At 52.8% G+C, this 11,506-nt stretch overlaps 3 protein-coding genes across 3 annotated transcripts in view; 1 reads left to right on the top strand and 2 right to left on the bottom strand.

Annotated features, from left to right (window-relative positions):
* LOC119206994 (uncharacterized) overlaps positions 1–11,506 on the top strand; it is a gene marked incomplete at its 5' end in the record, with an annotated part of 242,444 nt that overhangs the window by 21,846 nt on the left and 209,092 nt on the right. The window lies entirely within an intron of this gene.
* On the bottom strand, positions 131–2,856 carry LOC119206758 (zinc finger protein 629-like). Its single transcript, XM_037457576.2, has 2 exons — positions 2,498–2,856; positions 131–1,854 (listed from the first exon to the last, which is right to left on the bottom strand). The coding sequence occupies exons 1-2, from the start codon at positions 2,739–2,741 to the stop codon at positions 938–940; spliced, it is 1,161 nt and encodes a 386-aa protein (XP_037313473.2). The 5' UTR covers positions 2,742–2,856; the 3' UTR covers positions 131–937.
* On the bottom strand, positions 3,110–11,244 carry si:dkeyp-68b7.12 (uncharacterized). Its single transcript, XM_037457362.2, has 14 exons — positions 10,888–11,244; positions 10,013–10,275; positions 9,340–9,442; positions 9,111–9,255; positions 8,924–9,006; positions 8,732–8,839; positions 8,377–8,495; positions 8,110–8,275; positions 7,855–7,952; positions 7,260–7,331; positions 6,389–7,123; positions 6,033–6,295; positions 5,335–5,915; positions 3,110–5,169 (listed from the first exon to the last, which is right to left on the bottom strand). Exons 2-14 carry the CDS (start codon positions 10,098–10,100, stop codon positions 3,678–3,680), a joined length of 4,053 nt encoding a protein of 1,350 aa, XP_037313259.2. The 5' UTR covers positions 10,101–10,275; positions 10,888–11,244; the 3' UTR covers positions 3,110–3,677.

The following is an 11,506-nucleotide window of genomic DNA, read 5'->3' as shown; positions in this document are numbered from 1 at the left end:
AAATATAATTTTATTAGTCACTATATTCTCATTAATAATTTGAAGTGTAAATCAAGTCAAGCAGTCGGATGAATACAGAGAAGACACGCTGGGCAGGATCAGACAACTATTAAATATTCATTTTATTTTAATTGCCTTTTCTCACAACAAAATACTACTTCTTTAAACCACATTCACTCTCATAGGAAGTTCAGATTTAAAAACATGGGAAACAAATTATAAACAAAACAAACAATATAGATGAATTTTTACTACATTTTACATCATTATATCTATATATATATATTTATTCAAAAATGCAACAGGGGAAACACGAGAACCAAACTTTTAAGAACAATAGAAAAATTAAAATTGGGAACGTTTACACACTTTAAATCCAAGCAAAACAAATCTCTACACAGATTTAAATTAAGTGCAAATATTAAAACAAGAAGTGATGCACAGTCACAGATACCTAAACTCCCCTAACTATGACGCACATAAATAATCACTGATGCACCCAAAATTATTTAATTGACCACATGATTAGTTGAATGAAGCTAAAGTGATTTTAGGTTGAAAATAACTGTCTGGAAAGGTGCGTCTTCATGAAGACAAAGAAACATCAAAAATGTACCAATGTGAGAAAGGAGGCCGTCACCAGATTCCCGCTTCACGAAGCCGTAAGAAAGCAGCTCGCTGCATCTCTGCATCCGTGAACCGATCAGAGGCCAACCTCAAAAACGGCTACAAGAAATCCACTAAATAACGGGGATCCAAGGCCGAAATGGACCCAACAAACTACAAATAACAGCACGTTTGGGGCGATTTTATTGGCCGATACGATGAGCCTCCATTTCCAACTCTTCAGTTCCCTTCAGTTCTTCTTTCTGTGTTTGAATTCGCTGTATCAAAAAAACAGCCAAAGCACATGGACCAAAGTCTGCGGTTGATGTCGCTATCTGCCCTGCAGGTGGATCTCTTGGTGGATTTTGAGGTTGCCCAGCACGGTGAAGCTCTTCCCGCACCGCCCGCAGCTGTGGGGCTTCAGCCCGCTGTGGAACCGCTCGTGCCTCAGGCAGTTGTCCTGCCTGGAGAACATCTTGCCGCAGATCTTGCAGCTGAACGGCCTCTCGCCCGTGTGCACGCTCTGGTGCGTCTTCAGCCGGGTCTTCTGGGTGAACGACTTGCCGCATTTGAGGCACCGGAAGGGCTTGAAGAGCTGGTGGGAGGCCCTGTGCTCCTCGGGCTGGGACACGCGCGGGAACACCTTCAGATTCGACCTCCACACGTTGGCCGGCCTTTTGGCCCTCGGGTTGTTGTTGTTGTTGTTGCCGTTGACGACGCGGTCGCCTGCGTTTGACCCCGGCGCGGGAGGTTCGGCGGCCGACGGGCCGGCCCGCGGCGGAGCAAACGGCGAGTACCGGTCCGCAGGGCGAGAGGCGGCGAGCCCCGTCCCTCCGCCGCGAGCCTCGCTCACCATGCACATGGGTCGAAACTCCACCTCCACCTTGATCGGCACGCTCAGGGGGTCATCTGCCACTTGCTCGGCGGTCGGCGACGCGTCGCCGGAACCGCCGGCGTCCCCTCGAGCGGCGTGTCCCTCGGCCCGGTGGGGCGGGGCGCTCGTCTCAAACATGCCGCAGGCCGGAGGGGGCCAGACGGGGTCGTCCGGGTCGCCCGCTTCGAAGCACATGTCCGTTGACGCGGGGTCGTCCGTGGCTTCCTGCGGGGCGGGGTCGTCGTCGTCGTCCGCCGGCTCGCGTTTGACCGGCGGCCTCGTGTCGCGGCGCTCCTCGGTACCGGGTCCGGGCAGCGACAGGCAGTGAGCGGGCTCCAGGTACACCGCGCAGCTTTTCTGGGCTTCCCTTTCACCTGGGAATTGACATCAAAGCAACTTTTCACACGTGTCTGTCTGTCATACAGCATCAATAACTTTAAATAGACTTCATATTTAAATTAAACAGCAACCTGCGTGGGTCCTCAGAACTTCTCCCGTCTTCAGAACATAAAAGCGCTGAATCCCTCATTTCAGCGGGCGGCTGGTTTCCCACAATGTTTACCAACGTTTGATGTTAGATTAGGTAGATTAATGTCCCATTTGGGTGTGAAGCTTGTCTGTTATGCCTGAAGACATTAGGAGCCCTCGGCTATTGACATATCCTGTTCACCTGGAGGAGCATTAAATGACTACAAAAAATAATATTAAAAGAGAAATGAATGGGCTCTTCAATTGGGTTGGTTACTTGTTCTTAGATTATAGTGATCTGCATGCATTTTGGTTTTGAGTTGGGATAAAACAATTGCATGATGTCATATTGGACATTTATATTTTTGTATTGCAAAAGGAAAAAACAAAAGTGAGGGATTCATCTTCACGCCGAATTGAACAGTAGACAACGCAACACCGTCAAGGATCCAAAGTTATATTTTAACAAGGGGGAATATTTACTTTAAATGAATGCAAAGTCTGAATTGCAGCGTTTATGAACGAGGTTCGGTGCCGTGGTTCTCTCACCTCCTCCCCGCAGCAAGTCCTCCGCGGCTCGGGTCGCGGCCGCCTCCTGGGCGCTGCAGAGGTCGACCTCCATCCGCTTCAAACTTCTCCTGAGCTCCTGGATCTCCGCGTCCTTCCGACACATCTCCAGGCGCAGCACCAGGCTGCCCTCCTCCACCAGCTGCGAGATCTCGGCCACGGCGGCTTTCGATAAGGAATCCACGATGGCGGCGATCTGCGCGGCTAAAGAGGAGGCGAACGACATCCCGCCGAGTGGAAGGGAAAGCACGCCACAGGGTGTCGAGCTTTATTAAAACAGCTTCTGCGGCGAATGGAAGAGGCTTCCCCAGCTGTTTTGTTTTGTTTTACTTCCGGAAAGATTCCAGGGCGGACGTGACGTAGCAAGCGGCGGGCGTAACTCTCCTAATACACGCGCGTCACAAATATCCGCATCAGTGCAAGGATACTTTCATATTTTGACAGCAAATTCTTAAGCCTATTTACAAAACTAAGACTTAATTCATGTGTTGTATGCTAATATTTGTGTGTGAACGGAATGAAAGAACAAAAACAAATAATATTAAAAAAAATAAAATCACAGACACTATCTTGGAAACATCTTTTTATTTCCCTGTCCAAGAAATAACATTTACTTTTGCAGACATTACATTCATCAAATATCATCTTTCAAAATTCAACCATATAACTATTTGGTCAGCAATACCGGTTCTTTTTTTCTACATATACTGGATACAATACATATACTTTATATAATTACATAATTATATAAGTATGGTATATTTGGAGGACAACGGCACACAGGAGTGAGCTGGATTCAAGACTGATCACTTTAAAGTTTAGAGTCTTACAGATCCAGAGTTTGGAAGCTATGAAAAAAATCTGGGTTTAACCAGAATCAGCAGCTCTTCACTTTTACAGTTTTAGGGCAATCTAACTTCAGGTCTGCTCCTTTTTTAGCTCCCCGATTGAAGATTTGCATTTCATCCATCACGTTTCTCTCATTACCTGTCAGCTCTACAGTTCTTTATCTAATAAAAAATACACAACATCTTTAGATTCACACAGATAAACTGCATCGTGTTCTGAATTGAAAGTACAAAGCCCCTTTGTCGAAAAAATAGTTTGTATAGTCACAAACAATTTGAATCAATGTACAAATAAAGAAAATGAACTAAAGTCTTCACTGTGCCTCCCTCTGCCTCTCCTTCTCCTTCTCGCCCTCCTTCTCCTTCTCTCGCCTCATGGTCGCTATGGCAACGGCCTCGTCAAAACACATGCTGTGGGGACTGCTCCTGCTCTCCTCCCCGTCCCTGCCTCTCTCCCTCTCTCCCCTCTCCCCTCCCCAGAGCGCCGGCCTCTCCCTCCTCCCCCGGGCCGCCGCCTCCTCCTCGCCGTCTCCCGCGCAGACCTTCTCCCACTCCGCCGCGACCCTCGCCGTGTTCTCCCTCCCCGGGTCGCCGCCTCTCGCCTCTCCGTGCTGCTGCTGCTGCTGCCGGAGGGACATGGCGGTGATCTTGCAGTGCTGCGGCTTGGGCGGCACCACCGGCACCGCTTTGGCCTGGTAGACCTTCGGATGTTTGGAGATGACCAGTTGCCTTCCTACGCCTCCTCCTCCTCCTGGGCCACTTTCCTCCCATTTTCTGCCCTCCATCAATTGGCTCGCGTCACCCCTGGCCTCTCGGGGTTGTTTGTCGGCTCTCTCTTCATCCTCGTTGTCTCTTTCTCTCTCTTTTAAAACCAGTTCCACTCTTTGGTGGCGCTGCGCGGGCTTCCCTTCGATCGGCACTTCCTGTTCACTCGTCTTCGGTGGGTCGGCCTCCTTTTCCTCAGCCTCCCCCGTCGACTCCTCCTCTACCTCCACGCTGCCCGCTGCCTCGTTGGTCCCCCCTTCGTCGCGTTCCGACGTTTCCTCCCCCGCCGCGTCCTCCCCTCCCGCCCGGACGTCGGCGATCGCGTCTCCCTCCCCGTCCGTCTGCCCGCTCTCCTCGGCCTTCGTCCCTTCGCACGCAGCGTCCTCGAGTTCAACGCAAGCAGCGTCGCGCTGCTCTTCGTCACCTGCCTGCTCAGCTGTCGCTTCCCCGCCTTCCTCCCACCCGTCGTCATCATCACTTACTTTCCCCTCAAACATCTCCGGGCACGTGTCCTCTGTCTCTTCGTCCTCTCCTCCGTCCTCTCCTCCGTCCTCCCTTCCATCCTCTCCTCCATCCTCTCCTCCATCCTCTCCTCCGTCCTCTCCTCCGTCCTCCCTTCCATCCTCTCCTCCATCCTCTCCTCCATCCTCTCCTCCGTCCTCCTTTCCGTCCTCCCTTCCATCCTCTCCTCCGTCCTCTCCTCCGTCCTCCTTTCCGTCCTCCCTTCCATCCTCTCCTCCGTCCTCCCTTCCGTCCTCCCTTCCATCCTCTCCTCCGTCCTCCCTTCCGTCCCTCTCTTGTGTCGCCTCCACTGAGGAGTCCCTGAACCCCTCTGAAGAAATGTCAACAGCGTCTCTCTGGGTCGCATGAGGACCTTCGTGGCGAGGTGGATCTTCGCCGCGGTGGTCGTCGAGCGCGCCCGCCATCTCCTCGGCCGCGTCGCCCGATTGGTCGTCGGCGGGCGGCGGGACGTCAGGTGGAGGGAGAGGCTGTTCCTCGGCGCTTTGGGGATCCTCCAGGACGTCTTCCGCTGTCGCTCGGCTGCGAAACAAGTGACAGACAGACATGTTTATGACTAAAGGATGTGAGTTGATCAATAAGAGCTTCCACCGGTGCAGCTTTATGACCTAATATTCAAATATTGAGTAAGAACGCCTGTAATAAACACATCGTCTGCACTTATTGTGCCGGTCAAATCGGGTTCACCTTTGCTTCTGGCTTTCCGGCGTGTCTCCTCCCTGGTGATCTTCCTCTTCCCGGTCTGCTTGCTCCTCTTCCCTCAGTCCATCTTCCTCCCCTTCGTCCTCCTCCTGGCCTCCGGCGGTGGATTCCTCACGTGCGGATAGGCCTACTCTCAGAGACGGGCCTCCCCCGTCCTCGGGGCTCCCCGACCGGGGCCCGGGGACGGGAGCGCGGGCGTCCGGTTCGTCGGGGTCAGTTCCGAAGGGCGAAATCTCGGCGAAGAAGCTGCCGGGAAGGCTTTTGGCGAACATGCCCTCGTCCTCCTCGCTGCTGTAATCGTTGTCGTCGCTGTCTTCCACCGCCGCCTCCTCCTCGGAGCAGGACTCGTTGGATCCGAAGACGGGCGACGTCAGGTAAGGCAAGCTGAGCGATTTAGTGTGTCGGTGCTGTGAGTCGATGCTGAGCTGCCTGTGTGGACTCGACCCCGCCGGGCCCTGGGTCCGAGGGTCAGGGACGGGTCGGGCCGCCGCGGCGGGCGGAGGCTGCTCCATGACCTCGTACTCGTCGTCCGAGTGGCCCGGAGGTTCGACGGAGAACTCGTTCACCTGGGAGGTCAAAGGAGACGAGGGAAGGGAGAACACTTTTAACATTTATCCGTTTTCCGTTTTTTTAAAAAAAATGCCTCAAAGCGCCGCCGCCTGTCACGCCGCAGCCCCACGCACCTGGTAGGGGGTGCTGCAGTCCATGTGGTCCAGGAAGTCAAAGTTATCTTGAACGTAGCAGGACAGCTCCTGATCCTCCTCTTCCACTACAGTTGAGTGGAGGACGTCGGAAGTGTCAAACGCGTGGTCGTCGTGGTCGTCATGGTCGTCGTGGTCGTCGTGGTCGTCGTGGTCGTCACCGTGGTCGTCACCGTGGTCGTCGCCGTGGTCGTCGCGCTGAGTCGCCTGCGGCCAGCGGTCCGCCAGCTTCGGCCCTTCCATGTCTTCGGGAGAAGGGCGAGACGATCTCGAATTAGGTTTTCGTGTTGTGCGGATGAGATGGACGCGCGTGAGGCCACGACAACGGGTGAAATTACCCATGTATTCATCCCCCCCGGTGTTGGAGGTCAGGCTCTCGGCTCGCTCCTCTCTGGAGACGCGTCGTGCTTCCCCCGTCAACCCACTTTCTTCAACGACCTCCTCCTCCTCCTCCTCCTCCTCCTCCTCTTCCTTTCCTTTCCCTGCGTCCTCGCCACCTCCGCCCGCCCCCTCGCTCCCTTCTGCCTCCACCACCCCCCCCCCGTCTGTCGCCTTCTCCCTGTGATTACCCTCCTCCTCCTCGACCCCTTTGCTCTCCTCCACCTTCCTTTCCACCCCTTTGCTCTCCCTCCTCGCCACCTTCTCTCCTCCCTCGTGGCCCTCCACCCGGTCGCCTCCTTCTCTGTCTCTGCCCCGGTGGATGACCCGGTCGCCCCCGCCCCCGTGCAGCACCCCTAGTGCCAGGTTGGAGGTGATGTGCAGGGGCACCGTGACCAAGGTGGGGCCCGTGATGTGCATGGCGGCTCTCCGGCCTTTGCTGGAGATCCCCGGGGACCTGGACTGCAGGGTCTCGCCGTCCGAGAGGCCCAGGCCCTCGGGGTCGAGGCAGGTGTAGGTGCCCTGGGTCCCCGAGCCGCCGCTCACCAGCCCGGTCCCCCTGCGGTAGGTGACGGCGTACTCGCTGCCACCCAGCGCCCCGGCGGAGGCCGCGGCCTCGGGGCCGGACGGGGCGGAGGAGGTGAGGAGGGGGGACGCGTTGGTGGAGGGGGGCCGCTGGGCCGCACGTCTGGAACCTGGAAGAAAAAAGACGGGAAAATGCTTTGAGGCAAAGTGCGACTGTCTTGTGTTCTGATCCAATCTTGTCATTGAATCAATTATATATATTGATACAGGAGTTAGTCTTCTTCTATTGCGTGACGGAAGAAGCACCTTCATTTGGATACAGCGGCTGGCTGAGGGAGTCCATGCTCCTCGCTGGTCTCAGACTGGGTCTTTCTTTCTCTGGAGAAAACAAGTGTTTCAGGACCATCGTGTGAAAGTTGAGGTGAGGATGAAGAAAAGGGAAGTTTTAAATAGATCTAAATCAGCCAAATTTAGGTCGAAAACTATTATGGAAAAAAAGTCAAAATATGTTTTGAAAAAAATATGAAAATGTTGACAAATGTAGTGGAAAAAAAAACAATATCAAGTAAAAAAAATAGATCATGAAAAGAAACGAAAAGAATATTGGTTAAAAAACAAATTGTTAATGTTAATGTTAAAGAAAGGCCTTGATTAAAATATATATATATATATATATATATAAACAATTACAAAATGAGCATCTGTGTTCAACACCAATATCAGAGAAATGAGTATCCTTCCCCCCCATAAACTTGAATAAGAGTTTTTTTGACATATTAACTATATTTATGGAATGTGGTGAAAATATAATTAACAGAGGAAAAACATTGCAATTGATTTTAAAGCAAATTTAAACTTAAGGATAAGAGCAGCTTCCAGGACTCGTGTGCGTGGTGTGTACCTTTGGATGAGTGTTTGTGTTTCCGCCGCGGGTCGTTGAATCTTCCTCCGATGTTGAAGATGCTCATCCACTTCCTGCCTTTGAGAGACCCTTTCCTCCTGAACAAGGCACAGAAAGCAAGACGATTCAACATCTGAAACAACTAAATCTGTTCATTTTAGCTGCAGCACTCGTCCTTTTCATGATTTACCATCTGATCATGTTTGACCTTTGACCTCTGTATCAAAAATCCTAATAATAAATGACTCTGCTCACTTGTCGGTGCCTTCGATGATTGAGTGGTACGGTCTGATGGGTAGAGGGCCGTCTCCCGGACTGATTTGACCAAAGTTGGGGAAAGGATGACTCTTGAAAAACCCTTCGTCCTGATTGGGCATCGGTGACGGGGAGGGGAGGGACTTCCTTCTCTCATTGGACCAACCTGAACATGGCAGATCCGTTGGCGCCCAAAATATCTGCACTTCATTCAAAACGGATGACGCAATATCCAGTGCAACCGTCATGGCGGCGTGTGTGTGTCACCTTCTTCTGGAAACAGCTGAGGGACGTGGTTGAGGATGAACTCCACCACGATGGACTGAACCCTGACCTCCATGAAGGCCGCTGTACCGTTGAACCCGGACGCCTCGATGTCCTTTGACCTGAACGTGCGGATCAATTGATGCAGGGAAGTTATGACCGCGTTTTTAAAAAAAAAGCGTTGATCATTTATAACATCGTCGCACAGAACTTCAAAGCATCCACCCCAAAAGTGTGTGATCGTAACACAGGAAGGAACATCGCTGTCGTCAAAACCCACTGCTGTTAAGCCATCAGAATTCCATGATCAGAAACCTCATCTGATCCATGATCATCACGCATCATCGTGTCAGCAAACCTGAGCAGATTCGGGGCCCAGACGATGGCCAGATTCCTGGAGTGCATGTTGGTCTCGGCGCTGTACGAGGCCATCTTCACCAGATGCCGCATCAGGAACTGCAGAGTCCTGTCGGGCAGCAGCAGAGGGAGCGCGGCGTCAGGGTCCGGCTTCGCGTCGCCTGTGAGATTTCCGTGCGCTCAAAAAAGGTACCTGTGGTGTGGTTCCGGAAGCTCCTTCAGCACATCCCTGATCTTCACCAGCCGCTCCTCCTCCAGCTGGATGGCCACGGCCTCCTGCGTGACACAGAGACGACACCCCCCCCCCGAATCAGTAAGCGGGGGGGGGGGGGGGAGAGGGGGCGGGACGGGACGCTTCGCGGGCCTCCGGTTCTACTCACGGCAAACTTGTCATACAGCTGGTAGGTGAGCAGAGGGTTCGGCAGCTCCCTGAAGTACGCTTTGCACAGAGAGCTGACGCAGTGGATGTCCTGCAGGTACAGGTCCTTGTTGAGGTCCGGGGCCCCGTCGCTCTCAAACTCCCCCCTGGACGCACGCACACGTCCATCCCGTTGGCATCGACACGGAGCTTCTGCAGTGAAGCGTTTCATCAGGTACGAGGAAACTCACCTGAGCTTCTGTATGTTGGACGAGACTCCGGACAACCTGTAGATGCCGTCCACGATCCCGTGCGTCTCCACAAACTCGCTGCAGCATCGCAGGACCTGAGGAACTGTGGTGAGACCGTTTAAAAGGGTCCAAACACGCATCTTAGCTGCATTGCCTCTAAGTGCGTCTCTCACGCGTCTCATCTTGTTGCGAGATGGTCACGTACAGAGAGGTTCGACCGCTGCTATTTGTGATGCCGGGTTCTTCCGATCGTACGCGTGCGAGGCTCCAGATACAAACGCGAAGCCCGCGACCCAAAAGGATCCCGAGCAGACCCGGTGGGCTTAGCGGGCGCTTGGTTTGAGGCTTGATGAAGGAATAAATGAACAAAGTGAGAACCCGCGTGTTCCGACCCGATCGGATGAATAAACGTCTACGAGGATTCGACAATCAATCCAGTTCAATGGTTCCGTTACCAACCGGAGGGGGTGGGGGTGGGGGTGACGTTTAGAGGATGTCATTTGTGGTTTTGAAATGTTCTCAAACTTCGAGCGACACTTCTGATCGTGTCAGATACATGATCTACATACATAATCATTGCTTGTTCATTCCGGCGTCTCTGGCCAGTCAACGCTGTCGTTTCTGCGGATTTATTGCCTTTTTTTTTTTTGTAATGCTGCACGCGTCCCCTTACCCTGCTGAGAGGAGGCGGTCAGGTGCTCCAGAAGGTCACATCCAAACACCTTCTCCTTGTTCCCGCCCTTCCTCCGAACTCTCCGCATGTCTTCCTGTGTGCCGACCCCCCGGCGGGTCTCACTGCTGCTGCTGCTGCTGCTGCTTTCCGGTCTCCTCGGCCTCAGTGCATGCCGCTGGGCGCAGGTCGTTTGCTCTGTAGGCCGCGTTGCATCTGGGTTCCTTCGAAGCGTTAGGACGTGCTCCGGTTCATCGCCCCCCGCCCTGCAGAAAGCACAGATGAGAAAAAAGGGGGAGCTCCTACGCGTGGACGCCGGCTTCACTTTGACCATCCCCCCCCCCCCATCGAGAATCAAACAACAAGTGGCGTTGAATCGTCAGCGTGCTCCTGCGGCTCCTCACTTCCCCCTCCACCCCCCCCCCCCCTGTGATGCGCTCAGATACACGTTTGAAATGAAAGGCCACACCCTTGCCGCAGTACTTCTCCTATTCAGGGAAGTGAGCCTGTGAATGTTTCAGCCGTACTGTGGACCGACCTAAACCTCCACCCCGAGCTCCGGTCCGAGGACGGAGGCCCCGGCCACCGGTCCGACTCCTAGGGGGGAGGGGGGAGGGGGGGGGGGCACGTTTCACGGCCATGGCGGACTCCTCTGTTTTTTTTCTCCCCCCCCCCCACCGTGTTTCTGCAGCGGAAGTCGAAAAACGCTCCTCGCGTCAACTCGCACAGGCCTTCAAACTCACTCTGCACAGCCTCCATCTCACCGACACCTGCCGCCGCTCGGCTTCCCTCCCGCAAAGGCCCGAAAAGACCCGAAAAGGCCCCCCCACCGTAGGAAAGAGAGGGTATGAAACGGTGGAAATAGCGACGGTTCCTACCTTCAACTCTGCAGCGGCACACAAGCAGCAGCATAAAGTGATGACGCAAGAAACCGCTAAACTTCCCCTGTCAACTTCCTGAGTGTCTCTCGTTCTCGTTGTGCTTTCGCTCTGCTCGTGGAGCGCAGTTTCTCCCCCTCTGCTGATTGCGTGGGGAAATCAGTTTGCTTCTGCCCCCCGGACGCAAAAGTAGGTTTAAGACGACTCATTTTCTTTGAATGAGTCCGTTGTGCAGCCATTCACTGCAAAGTCTTCAGTACAGTCACAGACACAAATTACTACAAAGTAGCAAGACTTTACAAAGGAGATTGAAATATTCAAAGTACTGAAATAACTTTAAAACAAAATACTACAGGAACGTTACAATACATTTGATCCATTACAAATTTTGGTAAATAAATATACCTGTTATTATGTAGCAGAGTACAAGTACCTGATAATTGGGCTGAAGAACAGTACTTAGGGTTTATGTTATATTGTGTCTTTTCGATACATTCAGTCAAATAGAAATACCTGGATATTACCTTGGTGTCCGGGTATTATATATATTTGCAATATTGCAACTGAATGACAATAACATATTATGACACATAATTCTGTAGTTTATGTAATGTCTGTA

This window comes from Pungitius pungitius, chromosome 15 (genome assembly GCF_949316345.1).
Source record: "Pungitius pungitius chromosome 15, fPunPun2.1, whole genome shotgun sequence".
In the NCBI taxonomy this organism is placed as follows: domain Eukaryota; kingdom Metazoa; phylum Chordata; class Actinopteri; order Perciformes; family Gasterosteidae; genus Pungitius; species Pungitius pungitius.
The sequence above is the reverse complement of the archived record's forward strand: the minus strand, read 5'-3'. Positions and strand labels throughout refer to the sequence as shown.

Excerpts from the sequence above, each read along its gene's own strand:
- LOC119206758 (XM_037457576.2), bottom strand. The coding sequence starts at position 2,741 with ATGTCGTTCGCCTCCTCTTTAGCCGCGCAGATCGCCGCCATCGTGGAT. Across the intron at positions 1,855-2,497 it reads GGACTTGCTGCGGGGAGGAG|GTGAAAGGGAAGCCCAGAAA; the intron begins GTGAGAGAACCA and ends GTCAATTCCCAG.
- si:dkeyp-68b7.12 (XM_037457362.2), bottom strand. The coding sequence starts at position 10,100 with ATGCGGAGAGTTCGGAGGAAGGGCGGGAACAAGGAGAAGGTGTTTGGA. Across the intron at positions 9,256-9,339 it reads TCCAACATACAGAAGCTCAG|GGGGGAGTTTGAGAGCGACG; the intron begins GTGAGTTTCCTC and ends GCGTGCGTCCAG. Across the intron at positions 5,916-6,032 it reads ACTGCAGCACCCCCTACCAG|GTGAACGAGTTCTCCGTCGA; the intron begins GTGCGTGGGGCT and ends TTGACCTCCCAG.